The sequence below is a fragment of the Pagrus major genome, chromosome 8 (genome assembly GCF_040436345.1).
Source record: "Pagrus major chromosome 8, Pma_NU_1.0".
NCBI classification, from domain to species: Eukaryota; Metazoa; Chordata; class Actinopteri; order Spariformes; family Sparidae; genus Pagrus; species Pagrus major.
Genome location: NC_133222.1, coordinates 9,263,508 through 9,286,839, shown reverse-complemented (window position 1 = coordinate 9,286,839; position 23,332 = coordinate 9,263,508). Strand labels below are relative to the sequence as shown.

At 41.3% G+C, this 23,332-nt stretch overlaps 1 protein-coding gene across 1 annotated transcript; it reads right to left on the bottom strand.

Moving 5' to 3' along the window:
- Positions 1 to 1,770: 1,770 nt before the first annotated feature.
- On the bottom strand, positions 1,771 to 17,264 carry ano2a (anoctamin 2a). The gene is made up of 27 exons (XM_073472387.1): positions 17,139 to 17,264; positions 16,679 to 16,984; positions 15,150 to 15,245; positions 14,487 to 14,659; positions 14,105 to 14,159; positions 13,969 to 14,020; positions 13,778 to 13,833; positions 13,462 to 13,509; positions 12,554 to 12,618; positions 11,730 to 11,864; positions 11,467 to 11,627; positions 11,017 to 11,099; positions 10,557 to 10,568; positions 9,290 to 9,364; positions 9,127 to 9,183; positions 8,169 to 8,243; positions 7,820 to 8,021; positions 6,891 to 7,002; positions 6,739 to 6,796; positions 6,544 to 6,644; positions 6,273 to 6,436; positions 6,014 to 6,166; positions 5,743 to 5,795; positions 4,185 to 4,363; positions 3,851 to 3,956; positions 2,555 to 3,125; positions 1,771 to 2,456 (listed from the first exon to the last, which is right to left on the bottom strand). The coding sequence occupies exons 1-27, from the start codon at positions 17,262 to 17,264 to the stop codon at positions 1,771 to 1,773; spliced, it is 3,960 nt and encodes a 1,319-aa protein (XP_073328488.1).
- Positions 17,265 to 23,332: the final 6,068 nt, after the last annotated feature.

Here is a 23,332-nt window from a genome sequence, read left to right as displayed (position 1 = left end):
GGAGAAAGAGGAACCTTCACATGCACACACTCACAGAGGGAAACGTCACTCTGCATCAATAGATGCCCGGGTTAATAATAAAACACATCAATAAAATCAAGTTACCATGGTTGATATTAACTGTTTTCCCCGCTCAGTTTTTATGAGGGCAATCTGAGTATCTAGGTTGCAATTACATGCAGAAGGTGTTTCTCTTTTATACTTTTGCAGGAGCACTTTGAAAATATCTGATTTAAGATACAAAAGCAAAGCAGCACACCGCTGAGCATCTATACTAAAATGCAAGACAGGGAATCATTTGTTGGTGTTTCAACATACACCAGAGGGGGGCAACAGAGACAACACAACAGGCCTGTCAGTGTTGACACTGTTACCGTCTCCGGTGACATGTTATGAATGTCGTGTTGTTGTTGTTGTTGTTGGTCTCGTGTTTGTTCAGCGTGCAATCTCTGTAAAGAAGCGCCAATGGGTGTATTATGTTTTTGTCAGATCTTATTAAAACTGAATGTGATTTCTTGACATTGCAAAATGCAACGTAAAACAACCCATAACATAGGGCTAGGCAATATATCATATTGTTAAATCATTATATTATTATGGCAATCTGAGACTATATATTTTTTCAGATTGTGGATATTGTTATATTGTGATAGGGTTTAATGACCCTCATTTACATTGACACTACAGTCAAGTGATTTTCTGGAACTTAACGGACTCTTCTACTTGTTCTTATACTTGCCTTTACCCACTCATAGTCATTATATCCACATTACTGAGGATTATTTATCTAAAATCCCATTGTGTTAATATTTTGTGAAAGTACCAATAGTCATACCTACAATATTATCACAACAACAGGCAATACTCTCTATGAAGCCCATATCTATAATCCATTGTAATGCGTTATGAACAAACTGAACATAAAATGCAAGAGTCATAAGCCCATTATAATCATAACACATTATCAATCATTTTCATAGCAAGTGTAGCCCACTTACAATATAAAGGGTGTTTGGTCAAACATTTCATATTTGATTTCGATGCACAATCGTAGCATGTATGAAGTGCTTTTGAGGAGATTTTGAAACATCAATATTTATAATACATGGACTAAAAATAAAGCAGTATTTTTTTAAAGGCCATATTGCTCAGCTGTACCATGACCTCCAGAGTTCGAAAGGAAAAACAGATATCAAAAATATGTCCTTCTTTTATTATAATTTTACATTTTTTTATATATCAAAACCTCTAAAAATAAACAGTAGATCTACAAGAATAACTGCTGATACTAGCTGTGCTGTATATATTTCCTCTTGTCTGCAAGGCAGCACTGCTGCATGTGTGGGACTGAAGATAACAGAGGAGCAGTGGCTACTGAGCTGTGTCTGTGGGCAAAAACAAACCAACAAAAGAAAAAATACATCATCCCAAAAAACAAAAACAGAATAGAAAGATTTCAGTCCAGTGGTGTTTTTTTCAGGCATGGCAGGGAGAATTTCAGAGCAGTCTTTCTCTGGATTGTCCAACACCCTCTTGGTCTAGACCAGCCCCTAAACCACTCAGTAGTACAAACATGTCTGTGAAGATTAAGAGGATAAAACAAATGCTCTGTTGGTTGATCAGGATGGTCTCTCTCCAGACCCCAGGTATTATATATGCAGATAGTGAGTACAGATGGAGGGGTGGGGTTCCAGGAACAGACAGGAGAGGCTAATCTGGATAGTCCTCCCTCCCACCCTCTATCCCTTTCCCTTGCTGTCCAGCGCTCCCTCATACTGCCGTGTTACGCTTCAGTTCACTGGGAGAAGGGGGGATGCGATCCCCCAGCTTTGTAAAGCTGGTGGAATGGCTAGGCTTGGCGGAGGGTTCCTCAGGACCAGGGGCTCTTTGTCGAGGAGGCAGTGTGGAGCACCGGGCTTTGCCCCTGGAGCGAGGCTGTTGAGGCGGAGGGCCTTTCAGCGCAAATAGTTCAATGGGAGCTGTAGGCTGTTGGGCTGATGGGGACTGTTGGGTTGATGGGGACTGTTCGGGATGTGGAGATGTCGGTGTGACCGGCGTGCGTGGGGGAGACAGAGGGTTGGATGAGGTTGATAACGAAGAGCCCAGAGGAACCAGGGGAGTGAGGGTGGGTGTCTGCTGGAACCTCGTGAGGCTGGTGGAGTGACTGGGCCGTGGTAGGCTGTAACAGGCCTCAGCCCCTTTGTGGCGGGAAGGCAGGGTGGAGCAGCGGGCCTTTGCCCTTGAGCCTGACTCTCTCGGTGGAGGAGCAATTAGCGAGAAGAGCCTAGTGTCATTATCTGATGTTGTAATGTCTGCCCTGGAGCTCTTCAGACTCTGAGTGGAGCCTCTTTTAGATGACGGAAGTGATGGAGGCTCCTGGTCTTTCTGGTTGTCCTGTTTGGAGCCTGAGCGAGGAAGCTCTGTAGCCGTAGCCGTGCTGGATGAGGGTTCTTCATCTGCATGAAACAGAGAAATTACAAGACAAAATTACTTATCAAACATTGAAGATCAAAAGCCACAAATAGAGAGTAAACATTAAGGTTTCTCCTCTCACCTAACAGGCCCAGCTCGCTCATGAAGGAGTCCAGATCGACAGTAAAATTCTCTTCCACCTTCTCTTCCTTTTCTTCTTCCTCTCTTTGTTCCCCTTCTTCTTTTTCTTCTCCTCCCTCTGCCACATTATCCTCTTTTCCATCTTCTTCAATCATCACTTCTTTATCCTTTTCCTCTTCTCCGTCCTCTACTTTTCCACCTTCATCTTCTCCTTCATCTCCTTTCTCTTCCTGTGCAGTTTCTTCAGCTTCTTCGAATGACCTCCCGACCTCTGGATCACTGTCACTGCCCCTTCTGGGTTCATCCAGATTGATCTCGACCTGTTCTGCTTCCTCTTCCTCCACTTGCTGCTCCTCTTCTTCTTCCTGCGGTGCCTCCACCACAATGTCTATTTTGGCGGGGAAGCAGGGGATGGAGCGTCTTGGGGAGTGAGATTTGACACGTGCTTCTTGGTCTTGATTCAGCAGAAACTCCATCAGCATCATGTTCTCTTTCTTCAGCTGTTCGCGCAGAGATCGTGGTACGTCCGGGATCATCCAGGCAACCAACATGCTGAGGAACATGGCAAAGTTCTGTAGGGAAGGACAAGGGCTTAGTTTAATCATTGCATCCCTTGTCTTTACAGTTCACCAATCAACACTGCGCCACTGCAACAGATTGGTAATCTGCTGTCAAAATAAACACAGTGTTTTCGCTATGAGATACACGATTTCAGTGAAACAGTGGGCTTCAATCTCAGTTTTATAGCACAATGTCAATCTGTGACCCCTTGTTACCTCACATACGTAAAAATCCCACTGAGGTCCACACTGTGAGGTATACAGAATTTAAATTTGGGGAAAGAAAGCACTGCTATGGGATCAGGAACTGGTATCAGCAGATACACTAAGTCAGTGGTCATTTATCAGCACTTTGTACACATTCATTTCCTAATACAGAGGCAAATTCTAGCTAAAATAAATGTGTGTGTGATCAGACAACACATGTTACAGAAGCTAGATTTTGGTACACCCTTTGGTGTACACTGGGCTCAAAAAGTTTGAAAGCCACTGCTCTAAGTTGCCGTATCAGAATTAATATCAGGAGAGACAGCTCATTATTCCAAAAGTACAACGGTCATTGCTCAAAATGCCAATTTCTACATAATGGTGCATTAATATCTTAGTGTATTTGGATGTGCAGCAAAAGACACAAGTCAGGTGACTTTTGTCAGGTGACCTTCATCATCATAGTAACAATAATCATGTAATTAGGCTCGATATTAACATAACTACCATTATAAACAGTATTTATATACCTGGAAGAATATAACAAAGGCCAACTTTGCAGCCAGGACAGACCAGTACTGTTTAGAGAAGGTGTAGGCATCTGGTTCCCACGGCGGGTCTCTGTAATCCTTATACCTGAAAAGCACCAACAGAATATTAGCAAAGAAATACCTAGAACAACATATGAACGTTGTTTACGATCAGAGAAACATCTAGTAATTCTCAGAAGGATGTGCGTCAGTAAAATCCCTGCTGTCAGTGTCAGAGTTGGCAGTTTCTGAAAACTGCATAAAGGGTTAATCTGCTGGGCTCAAAGACTTCCTGGTAATCCAGGTATGTCAAGGTTAAGAGAGTCAATCTGACCTGCACATAGAGACTCCGGTGAAGAGGGTGGTGGTGGGCGCGGTGCCAGCCGGGAAGTTGCTGATATTAAAGTAGGACAGTGAGTGCTCTGTGAAGCCATTCATGGTGCCATTCACACTGTACATGTACTGGTAAACCATTCGTGGAACAAACTCAGACGTGAAGGAGATGACGAAAGCCTGAGAAGACAAACAAGGAGTGTTAATGACATTTAGACTTAGGGTACCCTATGAGATTTTTGACCACTAGTAGTGCTATAGAGCAGTCTTCACAAGCAGCCCCTGTTTTGTTTCGTGGTAGACAAGGCTCTTCTCATTTCTCTATTTTGTGCCTCCTTGTCTTCTGCCATCTCCATCCTCTTGCCGGTGACCTGGACACCAATCTCAGCATGTCATATTACAGGATGTCTCGAGTCCTAAAAGGCTTGCGGAGAGAGGATCGAGGATTGAGGAGGCTTGCAGGAGAAGCTATGAGCGAGGATACACAGTTGTCCTTTAGTTGCTCATTTTCAGCTTCATAATTTTATTTTGGGTAACTACTAGAATAGGTTTACACTGTAGCACTGTATTCCCCCTCTGTCTGAAACACTCCTGTCTCTTCAAGGCCCCCCTCCTGAATACCCAGTATCCTCTGATTGGTCGGCTCACACATGCCCGACCCAGTGCTGCTTACAACAACAGAGCAGCTGTGCTAAATCAATTCTTACGTGCCACGAGGCATTAATTATGCAAATGTGTGACATGCTGACGTAGCGTGATGTCACAAAGTCACAGATTTAAAGACGAGACTACTGACAAGGCGTTTCAGGAGCAGTGTTTTCTGTGGGAGAGAGGAGCTTCTGTTTGTGCCGACTTTGACCTTTTTAACTATCAAGATCTTTTACATGCTCAGGAACGCATAAAACAAAGAAGGGGTAGGATAATCGGTCACCTTGAATGAATGTCTGCTGCCTCGACTCCTCTCTCCTCCTATCTCTTCCTCACCTCCCCCACTCGCATCTCAGGTGGAAAGGACTAAGACACGAGGAGAGGAGGCGGGGAAAGGAATCGAGGATGTTTAAACTGAGAAATGAGAAGAGGGGACACATTCCTGCCACTGGTTGATTGACAGCCGGTGGCGGTAGCATGTAAAGAAGTTTAGAAATGCACCAACAAAGGCAAAGAACAAGAAGAAGACTACCAGCTAACAAAAGTAATGTTCATCTATAAATGCAGATTATTTAAAAACTGCTTTGCAAATATTTTATGCCTTCGACACATTTGTTAGACTGCAACAATCCACACAATGTTGTTTGGTGAGAAAGAGTGAATGTAAATTTAATATTGTTTGTTCACACAAAAACTCCACAGAGCAGCTTTAATGCATTACGAGGGTTCACTGACCCTTTAAAAGTGAACTGTGCTGCAACCAAAACAAAGAAATACAAACTTTATTCTAAAGACTTGAAGTTAAAAAGAAATTAGATAAATGTATTTTTTGAGTAAGACTTGTCTGCCATACTATAGGTCAAAGGTCATGGGCACAGTAGACATACACACTCACTCACTAACACACTTACATTGGTAATGACAGAGAACTTGCTGATTCCACAGAGAATGTTGTACCAAATCCCTGGAGACAGGATGTGCACGAAAAGAGACAAAGAGGGAAAGGGATGTGTGTCCATCCGTGTGTGTGAAAGTGACAGACAGACATGGAGACAAAGAGACAAAAATGGAGGGGCAGAGCGGAGTAAAGGAAAAGAAAAGTGATTAAAAGTTCCAGGATAGGTAATTTCACATTCACACAGAGACTGACAGAGTGGACATGCTCTCATGTGTCATCTGTACCTATGTCTTTGCACCTCACGGCGTCAGGCCGCCGGATCTCGGTGACAAATTTTGCGGCATCGAGGCGAATCTCGATGACGTTGTTCAGCAGGGCGAACGCCGGCGCCAGCGGGAAGGAGGCCACGAACAGAGACACAAACCCGTACTGGATTACTGTAAATATTAAAACACGCATGCAAGGGCACAAAGTTAAATAAAGAAACATATATATTGTGTGATTGGAGTAGTGAGTGACTCAGTGAGTTAAAGAGAGACTCACTCATTTCCATGTACTCTGGGGTCACGCCTTCAAAGGGTTCAAGGGTGAAATCTTTGTCAAACTGTTGCTTTGGTCTCTTCTCTTCTTCATTCTCCTCGTTGTTTTCTGCTGCTCTTTTCTTTCCTTTTTCCTCCTGTATTGTTCTGTACATCTTTTTCAGCTTACTGCAAAAAAACACATGGAGGATGGAGTCAGAGCAAAGATGGTATAGACTGGATATTTAATAAATGAGGGAAGAAATGTATGGTTGTAGGAGTAAAATCGTACGTACGGTATGAGAACCTCAAACACGTTGTTTTGGATGAGCTGCTTTCCGAGCATGATCATGCTGAGCTGGATGCACAACTCGATGAGGCAGCCTGGTGGAGCGCACTGTGGGAAAAAAAAAAGACACAGATGCACATTTACTGTACATATACATACACACAAACATCAACCAGTGTGTAATGTGCGTTACTGAACCTACCTCCTCCATGCGATAGTCTCCAAAGACGTAAACATAATCGCCAGGCCGCCCAGCAAACCTGTGTGGAGGGAGGACAAGGTCACATGATAAGAAAGAAAGATAGATGCCGGTGTGAACTGGGTGAGGTAAGACTTCATAAAACACACACAAACCTGCCCTTGAAGAAGGCCACATAGAATATAGGTGCAAAGGCGTTCATGGATTTGAGAAAGAAAGACTTAAAGATGAGCCTCTCTTCAAACTCTTCCTTTGTTTTAGGAAGTTCTGTTGGAAAAAGAGACAACAATTGTGAGACACACTTGCTCACTTTCTGCAGATAAACCTGCGGTTTGTAAATCAGCAACATGGCCTTTCATGCTGAAATAACCTGTGTTGTACAGTGTTAGAATTTATAACCAATACCTAATGCATACAATCAAATTAGTAACTCAACAAATGCACACTTGTTACAGACTGGTTACAAAAAAGATTTTACTCTAAAAGTTCTATCTCTGTAGGAATCTTTTCCATAATGTTGTCAGACAATAACAACAACCTCAGCCTCTCTTTTAGAGGATGTAACTTTGACAGCCAGAGCTGCACCAAAGGATTATGTTGCAGCCGTTGCAGCTGTGTCGTGGCTGCAACGGCTGAGGCGATCTATCTACGATTTACACACCATGACACATTAACATTGGGCTAAGGTTTAAAAATACAGGAATTCCCCTTAAAGAAAATCTGCCAATGGAACAAGTGAAAATTGTTGAGTCTTGTATCTCACTGAAATGCTACTTTCTAGGTGATTGTGTCTTATATTTAGTGTCATGAGATATTTCGACTAGAAATTAGACATGTTATGTATAAGATTCTGAAGATTTTGAGTTTTTGCAGTGTTGATGCACTTGGTACTGTGCCATCTTTTAACTGAGACAAGCACTCAAACTTTTTCTTAGGAATAAAATGTCATCTGGTCTTTTGTTCCAGCAGTGTTGCCACATTCAGTCTCCAGCGGGACATTTGATCAGCCCAAGTGTAGACACAATAAATAACAATATGGCTTCCTATGTAATGCTTTGCTTTGTAACAGCATTCAGTACAATACCCAGTTCAGTCAGCCACACGGCGATCGCTCCATAGACCTCTTCCAACACCAGAACGACCAGCATGTTCAGGATGATGCCTGTGGTGGTGACGGTCATCCTCACGCTGGCCTTGGCTTCAGGATCAGGGTTCATGGACCAAACGCTTAACATGCAGATACGATAAACTGCCACCCCAAACACAGCTGAGAAGGTCACGAAGATCTGAACACACACAACACACATGCAAACAAAGGTTAGATAACAAGACTCTTTGTTTTCTTTGATACAAATTATTTATGTTGACAGTGTGTTTATTAATGACAGTGTGAAAAAAGCAATAATATAAAGTATAGAGTATAAATGCAGTACCAGAAAAAGTAAGGTGGACACATTGATGAGATAACCTGACAGGTGATCCTCAATGTCCAGGGACTCTGGCTCTGGCTGTAAGGACAAAACATGCAGATTACGTGGGTGCACAGACAAAAACGCACACACACACTGGCCTATGCTTCAAAGCTAAACTCTGTATTTTTCAACTTGGAGTCTATTTTCAGTAGTTTGTGTCTCTAAGTGACTAACTGACTGCCTGTCAGTTGCAAAAATAAGCATTTGTAGTGGATGTATACTTTGACGGTGTGCAGTTGCCCCAAAGGATTACATTGAGGCCCCGGTTCGTGTCTGTCAGCTGCAGCAGTCTCACTCAATATTAGACAAATTTGAAAAATGCTGTCTTCATTAGGCCCTTAGGCACAAAAATATGTGTAAATAAAGTCCAGGTTGAAAAATATCGATGTTACCCTTCGAATGCATGCACAGTCTGTGATTTACAGGAATGCTAAGCACATGTTCTGCACACACACATACAAACAGACAGACAGACAGACACACACACACACGCATTATGTTTTCTGTCTGCCAGGTGCATGTTTGCCATCTGAAAGGACAGAAATCCCCTCCCCTTCTTCCTCTCCCTCCTCCCTTGTCTCTCTCCATCAGTAATCTGGGCTAATCTCAGGCAGGTAAGCAGCTTTGGACTCAACCACACACTGTGGGTGAAGGGGGTTTCTTCTTTACGCACGGACATAAACTCATACAGACAGAGTTTCTCTGTAATAACTTTATCGTCGATGAAAAACCTAGACGGGCTGTAATATTTGCTTGTGTGCAGTCGTTTACCGTCACTGACTGTGGTGTACTTGAAGCAATAAGATCCGTGTTAGAATTCGCTTTGAGGTGCGTTTAAATCACCTCAGTGTGCCAGCCCAGCCCCCCTGTCCAACTCTGTCAACATAATGTCCTATCACACAGAGCAGTGCAGTCCTACCTGGGAGGCCAGCATCCGGTCTGTTTCTCCATCGACACCATCTCCAGCCTGAGTCGACTGCAACAGAGTGAAATCACAGAATGAGAACTATGTGTGCAGTTTGTGTTGTGAGCCAATAAATTGTACCTGAAACACACAAAAACAAGACACTCAGGTTCAATACCTTCTGCCTCGACTGTGCTTTCATCTTCGCTTTTTTCTCCTGTAGAGCTTCTTCATATTCAGGCCTCAGCTCCTCCTGCAGCACACACATACACATGTTAAAAACACATGGGACAGCACCACAGAGTAAGGAATCACATCTGCCAGGACAAATAACCAGGGGTGAAAGGTAAGTTAGAACTATACTTAAGTATAATTTTGAGGTACCTGTACTTTACTGGAATATTTCCATTTTATGCAATTTTACCTTCAGATGCAAATATTTATTTGATTATTGCAGTAGGATTATTATGACCAGCAAAAAGATAAAATGCTGCTTACACAGTAACGCAACTAGAGTAACTAGAGTGGCATCAGTAGAGACCTCACAGACCTCTGCCAAGGCCCAACATTTCCCTTTAATTAAGTTAAAGCCTAATCCAATATCACATACACATATTTAAATCTACATCCACATTGTTTATTTGGATTGTACTCCCTCATAGATACCAGCCACCTAAATACGCCTGATTTTTTATATCAAGATCCATCCATCATTCCCTGAGAAATTAGCAAAGATCTTGCAATGTTAAAGAAAGTTAGAGGAAATTCCTGGATCTGTCTATTTATCTGGATTGGCAGGAAAAGTTAATTGGACCAACCAACCAACCAACAAGCAAAACAAATGTACAAACGGACACAGCTAAAAAACATGACCTTCTTGGCAGAGGTAATATTAATCCAATAATATAATGTCACACTGACTGAGGTCAGTGGAGAAATTTCGTCCTGGTGTAGTGCTACTTTTACTGATCTGAATACTTCTTCCACCATTTTTTGCAGTTTTAGGTCCTCTGTACACAAGTCAGAGTTCAGTGACCTTATATCTGTAGCCTTAGGAGGTTGTAGCCTACAGCGAGACACGTTCAAGTTACAGCCTCACAACATAATGTTACTTGGAAGTTATCTTAACTCAAAAATATTGCTATTCTAAAAGTGAGCTGACTAATTTTGACTGTAGCAAGTGAAGCAAGTTGTAGATCAATAATCCTGATTGCAAACTAGCACCACAAACCAACTGACAGTATAGAAATCATTATTATTTGTGAAACTACATAATATTTGGATGCACACAGTATTTTTATAACATTTTTTTTTTTGGATGACTGACTGTCATTATCTGATGTTAAACTGCTTAAGTTATTACCAATGCAAAATAATAAAGCTTCTTAAACCAGATTCTGATTCCACTGGAGCTACATTAAATGGGTGCAGACACTTGGACTCACCTGGACTCGCTCCTTCAGGCAGCCGAGACAGAAATACACGAGGAGACACGCAGAGATAAACAGACAGAGACAGAGCCAGAGTGACAGGAGAGAGAGAGGGACAGTGTTTATGTTGCGACCCCATTGCGTCATCTTATACAGCAAGTGCAACGCTTTAAGAGCAGGCCAATCCCATTAAGGCCCTTCACAGAGCAGAGTGTCGTGTTGATGCATGCATACATGAGTCGCCTCGAGTATACAGTATGTGCACACCATGTGTGTGTTGAGGGGAGGACACTGCTCTGAGACTTATGATAATCTACACAACAAACCACAACTGATCACTGTCGTCATGGCTGACCTGAGCCATGAGGTGAACACTCTCACGCTGACTGACTTGGCACTTTAACAAACAGGAGATCATAATGTACTTGTGTGTTTGTGCAGAAATAATACAGTATTCTTAAGTGTATTTTTGTACCTCCTCATCCTCCAAGCTCGTCAGGTCCCAGGCGTGTTTCAGACACATCTGTCGCCTTTTCCAGTGCTCAAGGAAACAGGCAGCTACAAGAAGATGTTAAAAAATTATTGAAAATATAAAAAACCCTGACCGATAACACAAGAATGTCTTATATTTTGCAATAATGTTTTAGAGATAGAGTAAAAAGACGCACTCTAGAGCTTACTACATGAGGAGCAACAGATTTATGAAAGCCTTCCTAGCCTGATCGATGTGTGTTAAAAGGGAGGCAAATGTTATCAAGGCAGAAATGTTAAGATGGTCTAACAAAAAGCTAAGTGACCAAATGTTGACAAACATTCAGCCGCTGATAGTAATGATTATGTGGCAAAGTATTCGAAGCTGAATGCTTAAAACAAACACGAGGCACCTGAAAGGTGGCCCACAGTGCAGTAGATTGTGTATACTTACCCCACAGAGACATGAAAATAGCAAACAGAACTGTGGCTCCGTTGTCGAACAGGTACGATGCTCGGGCCAGTGAGCACACCGTACTCAGACGCCAGTAGTCGCACACTCCATCACACAGTGGACACATGGTGATGTTCAGGTTGTCATCACATGTCTCCTGGCTAATAAATACATATGGAAATTAATATAAACACACGTACAGCGACAGTGATAAGATTATGTTCTTCATTAAAGTTAAGTTTGAAGAACTTGTATCTGCTTACCTTGGCACACTGGCATCCACAGTGAATATGCCGTACAGGAAGACAATGATGCCCAGTACAGAGGGAGGGATGAGGAGCTGAGTATAAACACCCAGCCAGGCAAAATACAACCCAATCTGCTCTCCAAAGTACTTCCTGTGGAAATAAAGGAAATGTATCAGCCAGCGACTAGCAGGACCTAAGGACAGCGATGTCCTACAGTCGGTTGATAAGTCGGTCCATCTCTGGTGCAGAGTTGTAAACAGTATCCCCCACGGTACGGGTCAGATTATCACCATGAAGTCTAGTCCCACATTTTCTGAAAGCAACCACTTCGTCCATTAAAAGATCTTGCTGAAGTATTGGCTTCTTTTCCATGAAAGATGCTGCAGGATTTCAATCTTTTTTTTGCAAACCCCTTGACCTTTCCTCTTGCACCACTATCCACTCAAATGTTCCACTTTTATAAAGAAATGTAAAAATCTAAGTGGCAGAAAACAAGAAGCTTTAATGACCACTTTCATCCACCTCAGAGTATAGATCCTTTTCATTTTATGCTTTCTATTAGCTGTCATCTTCCACCACCTTTAGGCCAAAGTAGCTTCATACATGAGAAATGATTCATTAAATAAGAAGTAATTTGCTGAGTGCACTCAGTGTACTTTTGATTTTAATAACCGAATAGCCTTCTCTCTATCAATGTTGTCAGATAAAACTCTTTATATTTAGCCCCACTGGTATGTCTTTATGAACAGCAAAATCATCACTATATTTATACAAGCCAACACTTTTAGTCTTAAGTTTTAGCTACAGTAAAACTTTTTGTTTTTGTCTGTGCTCAGTACCTGATCAGGTCCACAGGCTGGTATTTATGCATGACTCCATAGTTCGCCCATTCTTCATGGAGGAGCTGACGGACATCCGAGATAAGGGTAAAACACAAGTTAGAGACAACTATTATTCAATATATACAGGATACAAACGTCAGAATAAAGACGTGGCGTTTTCAGACCAAACTAAATCTAGCTTTGGATTGTTTATATACTGTTGTCACAAGGCTGTTATCTATTTACAACAACTCAACAAGCATAATGTAAATGAGCTATAATGTCAAATGGCCAATTATTATTTGTTGAATCCTTCCGACCCTTTTTATGAACTTTTTATACACCTAATTTGAAAATACACAATCAGATTTTATTCCCTCCGTTGAGTGGTTCACGGGTTTGGCATCGCACTTTTACAACATTGTTTAGCTCAAAATGTCAAACTACGGTTTTCTAAAGTTAACCTTGAGCAGAGATAAGGGGCAGGCTCACATTTTACCCCAGATTTTTTTCATTCTTTGTCAGACTTTAGTCAGCTGCTTGTAAAGCCACAAAAGGGACTATAAAACAAGTTTATAGGCCTGTGTGTACACTTATTAAACAACCAGCTCAAACTACAGTGTCACATTCAGATTTGTCTGGTCTCACGTTGTTAAAAAAGATCAAACATGTCTGATGTACTTTTGACAGTCTAAGGCTCAAACGTGACGCTAGAGATCTGCTTCCTAAACCACCACATCCTACAAGATGACAAGCGCTGACTGATGATGCCCCATTTTGCAAGATCAGGACAAACTCATCATCAGCTGTCATCAGGCTTTTAACAGTGTTATCTGTTCCTGCCTGAAGGAGAATGACTTGTATCATCTTCAGTGACTCTACTTACATTAGTGTGGTTTGAAAAGACTTGAGGCTTCTTATCTCACCTGTCTGTCATTTCGCTGATCTTTCCGTCCTCTCCTTGTGAACGACCCCTGAAGAAAAACACTAATCAGCTCTTGACACGAGATGACACATTTTATCCATAATCATAATTGTCGCTCAAGGTTGAGAACAGTATTTTTCTGCTGAAATTGTTCAGATTCATCCCTTTTCCCCATTTATCTCCATAAAGTTACTGCATACTGCAAATACTGACTAACCTGTATAAAGTCCATTACATACAGTGGATGCAGCACACCCCAAAAAATCATAATAAATGTATTTTCAAATGTGACAAGTTGCTATTTCTGTTCCACTTACATCATGCAGAGGGAAGGCAGAGTCATAGACACCCCGAGCCAATAATGAGTTGATGCCTTCGGACACAAAGAGGAAGTGTGACACATTGTGACGGATAGCATACGGACACAGGCAGCATTACTTGACTTGACAGCATGCTTATGAATGGTATGAAAAAGGAGACTAAAGCCACAGCAAAAGTTGAAGCTCACCAGTGGTTTGGCAAGTTTGTCTGCAGGTAGTGCGTGAAATAATCTCAGCCACCTTGAAGCAAACATAGCAAATGGTATGTGAGATCAAACATGTGCAAAACACAATGAATTAGAAGATATTTGTTTCTGAACTCACTATTCTGCTGCGGGTTGCATTGTCAAATACGGTTTCTGTTGATTTGATGTCATACCTGCAGGAAATGACAAGAAGCAGACCCAATGTAAGCACCCAATATTCTGTTGTTAAGATCAATGAGTCGTGGGGTCGCTGTTCACACGTATTCAATCAACCTAAGACTGTTACTATTACACTTGTCTTTCAACTTGCTGTGTCCCACTAGCACATAGATTGATGAATCTACATTTCAGAGGTGTGAACAGTAAAAATTCAATATACGTAAGAGCTCATGCGCTAAAAATATCTGTATATCCCCAGCCAAAGGTGACACCTCAAAAGGGTACATTTTTGATATCTGTCCATTATATGTGTGTGTGTGTGTGTCAGTCCGGGTACTCACAGATGGAGCTTGTCTCTGATAAACGCGTGTTTGAGGGTTTTGAAATGGATGCGAGTCTGTGAGTCCTTTTGGATGTCAAAGTCAGGGACGTCTGGTTGAAACGGTATGTTGACTTTGGTCACGAAGGAATCCCATATCCCAGCGATGCCCATCCGTTTCCTCAGTTCACATTTCTGCTCAATGAAAACACACAAGAAAAACAGTATGATCGAATCTACTCAGTCAAACACTATACATTTGAGTAGCTTTCTGTCTGTTTTCCTGTCTCTTTAAGGTCCGCCTCCTGAATACCCAGTCTGCTCTGATTGGTCAGCTCACACATGCCTGAGCCAGCACCGCTCACAGTGCCTCAGGTCGGCTTGTTCGTGTTTTCAGCTTCCAGTTAGCTTCACTTCTACCCTGAATATAGTGACAGGGTGACATAATGTGATGTCACAAAGTCATGGAATAAAAGGTGGTACTACTGACGAGGCGTTTCAGGTGCAGTGTTTTCTGTTGGAAAAAGGAGCTCTGGGTTTTTTAACTTTCAAGACCTTTTACATGCACGAGAACCTATATAACACACTGAATGAAAGGAAATAAAAGCATAACAGGTCTCATTTTAAATGTGCACTCATACATAAAACTGTAACATTAAAAGACCAGGGTGTGTAACTGACTGACCTTTTTCACAGCAACTTTGATCTTCTGAAGCTCCGCCTCTCGACTGAGTATCGGCCACGGGATGTGCAGCCGAATAAACCCCAGGCCGTTTGCCCTCTGCACATAAATGCACAGATTAATAAGAACATCCAAACATAAAAAAACACACATACGCACAACTTCATAATATCAACCAGATAGATTTGGATTACAGGTGGGTTTTATTGCAGGCCTACATGGACAGAGTAACTAGGTAACTGTCACCTTCCCTCTCTTTGTCTTCTCATGTAATTGCTCCTGCTACTTGCCCTGAGACAGCCCGATGAGCCTCCTCTAAACCTGTAAGTATGCTACTTTGTGTTATAATGACGCTGTTTTGTGGGGAATCCCATTATTCCAAGCCCAGAAACCTCAAATCCTCCAAAGTATAGAGTAAACGAGCCCAGATAATTATCACCTGTTAGGATAGGTACCAGCTGAAAGCCACAGTAATGTAGCCAATTATCCATTTTGATCATGTGAAAAGGTGAAAAGCTTTTACCCCGTTTCAGGACCACCGAATTGCAACCTGTCCTTGCAATTACTGTAATGATCCATGTGCAATTAAGATACACCAGCAACACCTGCTACACCTCTAATGGTGTGTGTTATCAGCAATTTTCTGATGGTAGCATTAAAATCTATTACAGATCCTTCTCACTCACCAGATTCTGCACTACTACTGTCAAGCTAGAAAATGCCAGAATAATAAATAAAAACAAAGCTACTGCCAGATGCTTGATAGGAAATACATTTTTACTAAATTATGCTACATATTTTTTTTAATTTTTATTATTATTTCCACAATTTGGCTGCAAATGCAGATTGTACAAAAACTTGATTGCACATTCATGAAGAAAACTACTGTAAACATCCTCATGTTCTCGTCTAAGCAAACAACACAACTGAGCAGATTCTTTTTCTGATCCTCAACGCTCAATCTAAAATGGATTCTCCACTGTTCACTTCCCGGAACGTTACCCTAATCATACTTGACCACAGTTAGAAAGATACAGACACGTGTATTTACAGGATACAGTGATACCCATTCAACCCATCAATTGCCCCCCACACAGTATACATTCATGCCAGCGCGCGCACTTCCGAGTAGTGGATCACTCTCTAATAAGGCCCCATAATCTGGCCTTTGGCTTCACACTTACGGTCAGCGGTCTTAATCCTCAACCAAAACAGCAGCTGATTTGACTGACAAACATCTCATACATACAGACAAAACACACACATGGATACACACATGCACAAACATGTATCCGGTTATTGTTGCTAAACCATCCCATAAAATATAGCCGATTCTAATAAGCTCTCTCTTTAATTACAGTGCAAACAGGTCCTCCAGGTTCAGAGGACAGACTGAGTCTTATCCTTAACCTGTTTGGCAGCCATCCAATCACAGGATTTAAGGTCAAATCACTTAAGGACGGCTCTGACCCAATAATGTCTTTTTCAGTGTACAGGAAATGAAAGAAAATTAATTGGAAATGCAGACACACCTCTTTGTCACGCTCGAGCTGTAGTCCAGCTTCCAGTAGACCTGCCTCAAACTCCTCCCTCATTAAAGCCTTCTCCTCCTCGGACAGCCTCGGCTCCTCCGCCTCTCCTGCAGGTGCACCTGCTTCCCCAGACTCTGCTTCTGTTTCCCATCGGCCCAGTATCGGTATTGGTATACTCCCATTGGATGCAATGGAAAGGCGTGGCTTGGACGACTGCCTTTTCTTGTATTTATAGCAAAGGAGGTAGTCCACTTTTCTCTTGCCATCAGAGAAAAAAAGCCCAGGGCCTAGATCGATGCCGGACTCCTACACAAACACACAAAAGCACACGCAGGTAATGAATGAATTAATGATGAGGGTTACAAGCAGCGAATTACTCGCAGAGTAATATAGTGTAAAGAGTTTGCAAAATTAGACAAAGCTCTGTGTGCATCTGAGTTGGATTCAGAGGAGACCATACCGGAGGAGGTGGCTCATCGTCAGGGGGGTTGATTGGGCCTCCATTGGCGGCATCAAGCCCAAGCCCGGACAGCGATCGGGCCAATGAAACAAGCTTCGCCGAGTGAATGGACGACGACTCACTCATTTCTGTGGTGACAGGCATACGTTCTTTTCCGTTTCATCCCTCTGATGATACATGAAAAGAAAAACAGGGGTTCAAAGTTAAGGAAATTTGGATAACCATGCAGAAAAATGTATAGAGCCATTTCTCCCAGTAGGATCAAAATGATTTGGCACATATGTCCTCATTTTTCTGGATTATGACCTGTGAAAGGGAAGTGATGACTTACTGCAACCACCGTCACTGGTTTGAGATCTATCTTTTGCAAAGAATGAGTTTCTTCTTCATTACACACAAATCATTTTTACTGGCCTGAAAATGTGAAATGAATTAATTAGTCACAAGAACAAAGGCTAAAAACAGAGCGAAGCTGACAAACGTGAGCAGAAGTCCCTGTTACTATGGAAACCAATCAATGCCACTTGGGAAAAAATGGACAACCTAATTATTTTATTATTACTTGTGGGCTGTTTTTCCTCATAATAATGACTTATGAACTAATCAGTGTGTGACACTATCTCATAGTTAGTATATTTATATATGTTTGTATATTTACCTGCTGAATACTTCACACAGTCCCACACAAAACTGTACAGCTCTTTTATTTAAATAACAGAGATATTGTTTTACAAATATTGGTTCATTTATCCTTCTTTATATATTTATTTGTCAAACGCCAAACTCCTCATATGTGAAAACCTACCTGGCAACAGACTGGGGATGCACAATATGGACTTTTTTTCAGCCGATACCGATAAACATTATAACCTGCTTCTCATGGGTTAGGATTATATAAATACAAATTTAGCCGGACAATATGTTATTTATCTAACACTTCACAGGTCCCACACAACAGCATGTGTGTATTCTTACAGGATACTTTGCTTATCAAGTTACATTACTTTAATACTGTGATATTTGGATTAGGTTACTGACTACAACAGGAAATTGGTAAATATCCCTACCCTGCCGATATATATCATGCATCACCACAATAAACCTAACCCTGATATAATAAAGAGGTGCTACCTCAGATATTCAATTTTACTTTTATTTTTGCAAAATAAATTACAGTATTAAGCAATAATGACACTTTGCTTATCTCACAGGATCTCATACATTTATGACATATTATCTAATGTTTATCAGCCATAAATGAAATGAAATAAATAAAGTGAATTCGTATTTTCTACGGGCAGAAATGCAGTTAATATTTCCATAACCATATGACAACAATTTTCTTAAAAAGAACAGGCTTTGTATAAATAAAGTACCTGTAAAGAGTTGATAATGCCCCGTGGCAGTGATTTGTCGTTCAGATGTACATTGTCGATCAACTTCAGGTTGCTTTTACTTCCAAATATCGTGTTTGAAAAATCACACAGTAGTAGCTGTTTTAGAATGACAGATCAACTGTAAGCCAAAGTTAAGCTGTCTCATCTCTTTTTTTTCACCCAAATGAAGCTGTAGGCTCAGATTAAGCTCACACTGCAATCCAAGCGGCACAGTTTACAATCTGTTGGGGTAATTTGGATACTGGGCTCATTCTTCGGAGATCAAAAAGTGGAAGTGTGAAGAGACAGCTGAGGACTAAGGTCTCACACTACGAGAAAGCACGAGTGTCCACAAGCTTGAAGACATACAACATGAGACATTTCACAACGTGTAAGTGCACAAAATGACACAATTAATCAGCTCAGTTTCTCAACTGATCCACAAGCTCAGAAACAACAAGACGGATGACGGTTATGGCACCGGCATCATTTTTTAAAATTGTTCTTTTATGATTTTAATTATTAAATAAATGAGCCCAGATAGGTCTGTGTACTACTTTCATGACCTTGTTAGTAAAGCACCAGGTTTCACAGCTGAGAGCAATACAAGTTTCTCATCTGTGACTGATTGTTAATGCTCTTAAAAATTGAAATTTTTGACGATAACAAATAGTGGGCGTTTATATCGCCATGTCTGAATTATAGAATGACTTTAATTTTACAGAGAGACACTTGACTCCACTTTTCTTTGTCATTCATAAATTTTCAAAATGCAAAGTCTGTTCCTTCATCACATTTCATTCAGGAATATATTAAAGTGTGCCGTGGTGTCCATCTGAGAAATCATACAGTTTGAGGTCAGAGGCACCAAAGTGATCAGGTGGTGAGAACACATTTAATATACGACTCACTTATGATATTGAGTCTCTGTGAGTAACAGAACTGTACAGACTCCTCCATCAGTATGTATTATCGCGGGTGAAGGAGAGAGGGGATTGCAAAAATGCACGATTATCCCACGACTCGTCACGTTCATGCCATGAGACATTTAAATGCACCAACAGTGATCCAAATAATGTATACGCAACCCATGCAGAGCACAGTCAATCCCCTTACACATATGCAAACGGTTCCACGATAATCCCAGTTAATGTGTTAGCAAACACAGAGCCAAGATCGAAATGGAGAATATGTCACTCAGAGTTCAGCAGGTCAAAGACTTAATGTAAGTTATCCATCGGTTCACAGGGATATTTAAATAAGTGCTTACCAAACCTTTTGGATCTTGACCCTCTAAAAACAAAGTGATGTCTAGTTGCGATCCATTGCTGCATGTTACAGACATATTCATTCTTATTAGGGTGTTTGGTGAGTGATTTTTAAAACAACAAAATGTAACTTCCTGGAGAGAGATAGTTGATTGTTAAGTCTAATCCCCAGATCGTCAAATATTGATGCTTTGGGTTAACAGCTGCGGTCAGACGGCAACCCAAAGCATCCGTATTTGACGACCTGGGGATGGGTTAGACCTGAAGAGGTGAAAGTATAAAAAAACAACAACATTTAGATACAATTCAGGAACAATTTTGTTTCTTATCCTTTTAGCTCTCTTGTAGTGGCTCAGATTCACCCTGGGTCCCCAGATGACAACTTTGCAGATGTGTTTATAGATTATATCTATAAGGTTGTTGCATACTGTAAGTGCTGCTGTTTTTGGAGAAACACATAAAGAGTTTGTTTATCTCATCCCATGTGTAGTGCATTAATCACTTAATTCATTAGTCATGATACCTTTTCCCCAATCGCCGGTACTGCTGTAACTCCCAAGAATGCTTATTATACTGCTCATGCGAATCAATATGCATGCAATATGCATGCAATATGATCCCGAGGGAAATGTAGGAATAGCACTCGTCAGTTGGTTTGGCTCTAAATCTAAATTTATTGTATTTATTTTAGACAGTGGAATAGGATTTTGTCTGGATTCTTATGAAGCGTGTGGCAGGTGCCCTCGTTTCTACAATGTTTTCAGTTTTCTCTCTTGGCCAAGTCTCTTCTGCAAAAAGACTTATCTTAACAAGACTCATATCACGTCAAATACACGACAACATAAAAGAAAAGACCAAATCAGCAGCTAACTTTTTCAGTGTTTTCTGTTGCTTCTAGCAGAAACAGTTTCAATAGGGAAGGACAAAATAATAAATGAAACAGATTCTGCACTACGGTTATTATACGCAAGGAAACAAAGCATCTGTGTTATTATAAAAACAGGGCTCTCAGCAAATCTTCCAGCTAAATGAGGTGATCTGAGCTCGAGGACAGCAAACTTTCAAAGAAATAAAGGATATTTTTACAGCCTTCAATTACAAAACCAATCTGTTTTATTATAAAATGGGCTGGAGTTGCGTTCCAACACTTAGATATGATAGTTTTCATTTAGTCCTGCCAGAATTGCTCTTTTGCACATAGCTGTTTACCAGCATGAGCAGAAGTCACAACACAGATGTCCAATATTAGTCAATGTCAACATAGATCATATTGTGTTTTATCAGATTTTTCTTATTACATTTGAACTCAGGTTTCTTACCTGAGCATCAGCACTTTTTTGTATTTATTCCAAGGCCTGAATCGTGTTGATTGTGCGTCCTTCCTGCCTGTCCACTGTGGCACAGGAGGAGTGCGCAAATGCGTCCAAGTGTGCGTCTCAGCGCGAGGCTTAAAGGTCTGTAAGCTTGCTGACAGCTCAAGAGCAGAGGCAAGAGGGTCAGCTGTACCCTCACATTAACATTAACGGGGCAGAGGGCAACAGGGGAGAGGTCTAATACTGTCTCTCCTGAAATACAGCAGATTACACATCGCTAATTTTAACAGCTGCCTGCACCATTCTAACTCCATGAGAGTGAAACACACAACTCAAACAAAGACTTGGAGACTGGAAAGGTTGAATTTCTGTCACGAACGCAGCAAACTTTCACTCTGACACCTGTCCGGAGGCTAATTCAAGTCAGAAACAGCGAACAGCTCAGACTACATCAAACTAATTGGTTTCCATTTGGACTAATTAATCTGGCAGTTGTCGGGAGCTGCTTATTCGACAAATATGTGTTTAATTAAACGCTCAACAGTTGTGCGCAACCCAGATGGTCGGATGGAAAAAAAAAACGCCTCCGCACCGTGAAACGCGCCACTGCAGCCACAGGAGAGGGGGTTTAAAAATAAGAAAAAAGTTGTTCAGGTCAGCCTTTGTTTATGAAGCAGTGCGCACACCAAGCAGCTACACTTCAGATAAATAAGTGCACAAGTGCGTAAAAGACGCAGTCAAGAGCGGAGAGGAGGGAACAGAAACAAGACAGCTGAGGTGGTACAGGTCGTGTTTAAACCGCACGTCGGCTGAAATAAAGGTGAAAAAAGCGGACTCACCAGTGCTCGTGGAGGATCAGCTCTTCGCTATGGAGATGGATGACAAGACGCGCGAGGTGCACAGCCTGGCGAGGGGCTGAGATGGTGGACAATCCGCGCGCGCTCCCGCAACCCCTGGCTTAACACGCGCGCGCCCAGGGCGGCTAATTCCCTGACCGCTTTCATACGGGAGGGTAGGGAAGGTGTGATGCATATTATTACCGATGCAAGAGTGTGTGTGTGTGTGTGTGTGTGTGTGCGCGTGTGCGTGTGCGTGTAAGCCAGAGAAGGAAGAAAGAGCTTACAGGTGACGAGACGTGAATGTAAACCTCGCCTACCCTCTGCAGGCATTGCGCGCCAGATGACAGAAATAAAATAATTCATCGTGGAAATGATTTTATTATTTTTCTTTATTTATTATTTCATTATTTATTTTTCAATCAAGTAGCAGCCGAAAACCCCCAAACGTTCACATTCATTTTTTGGAGATCAAAGCCATTATTATCATCAACTATTTGCTTTTGTGCAACTGCAACCACTTAATGTGAAGCATTTATTTATCTTCATTTTAATTTTATCATAACAATTTGTTCCAGCACCTTGGTGCCTCTCCTGAGCAGGGGTAATGAAGAATCTCAAGATGCTTTTCCATCCAGATTCCCTCCAGCTGTGTGAAAGCTGGTTTTCGACTGTAATTCACAATTATTTCCCCCATTCATCTTCAGATATAACCATTCATCCTTCTCTTTCCCATTTACTTTTAAAATGTTGGGTTTTTTAATTTAACGAGTCTTGGAAAACTCGTATACCAATCTAGATATCAGTCTACGTCCACTCCCCTATTTGTAAGTTGTCACAAAGACATTTAGTGTTTCACTGTCTGCTTTTTCCCATCCCTCAGTCATAATTTCATTTAACTGTGTGAAGCATTTTCAGTGGTGGAAGGATTCAAAAGTAGCAAAACTGCAATATAAAAATACTAGAATTGCATTTAAATTGTCACTTAAAGAGGCACTGTGTGTAGTTTTGGAGAAGAAATTCAAACTCGGAATTTTAATATTTGCAATATAAATGAGGTAAAGCATAACCTGTACAGTAACTAGTAACTACAGCTGTCAAATAAAGTTAAGCAAAAGGTACGATGTTATATGAGTCAATATTTTTCTTTCAAATTCATAGTAGGGCTGCACAATTAATCAAAATAAAATAGAGCTCGCAATATGCTGTACAACAAGTGTTGTTCTCCAAATGTAAGATAACATGTTTGTATGTTACAGAGAAGATGCATAAATGATCATTCCGGGTGTGAATGTGTCACAATATCTGTAAAAATAACTGCGATATGATTTTTAAAAACATTTTTTTTATCATATCCTGCAGCCAAAATTCAAAGCCTATTTCAGAAACTCACAGGAGAAG

Excerpts from the sequence above, each read along its gene's own strand:
- ano2a (XM_073472387.1), bottom strand. The coding sequence starts at position 17,264 with ATGAGTGAGTCGTCGTCCATTCACTCGGCGAAGCTTGTTTCATTGGCC. Across the intron at positions 6,797-6,890 it reads GTGGCCTTCTTCAAGGGCAG|GTTTGCTGGGCGGCCTGGCG; the intron begins GTTTGTGTGTGT and ends CCCTCCACACAG. Across the intron at positions 6,167-6,272 it reads CCCAGAGTACATGGAAATGA|TAATCCAGTACGGGTTTGTG; the intron begins GTGAGTCTCTCT and ends TAATATTTACAG.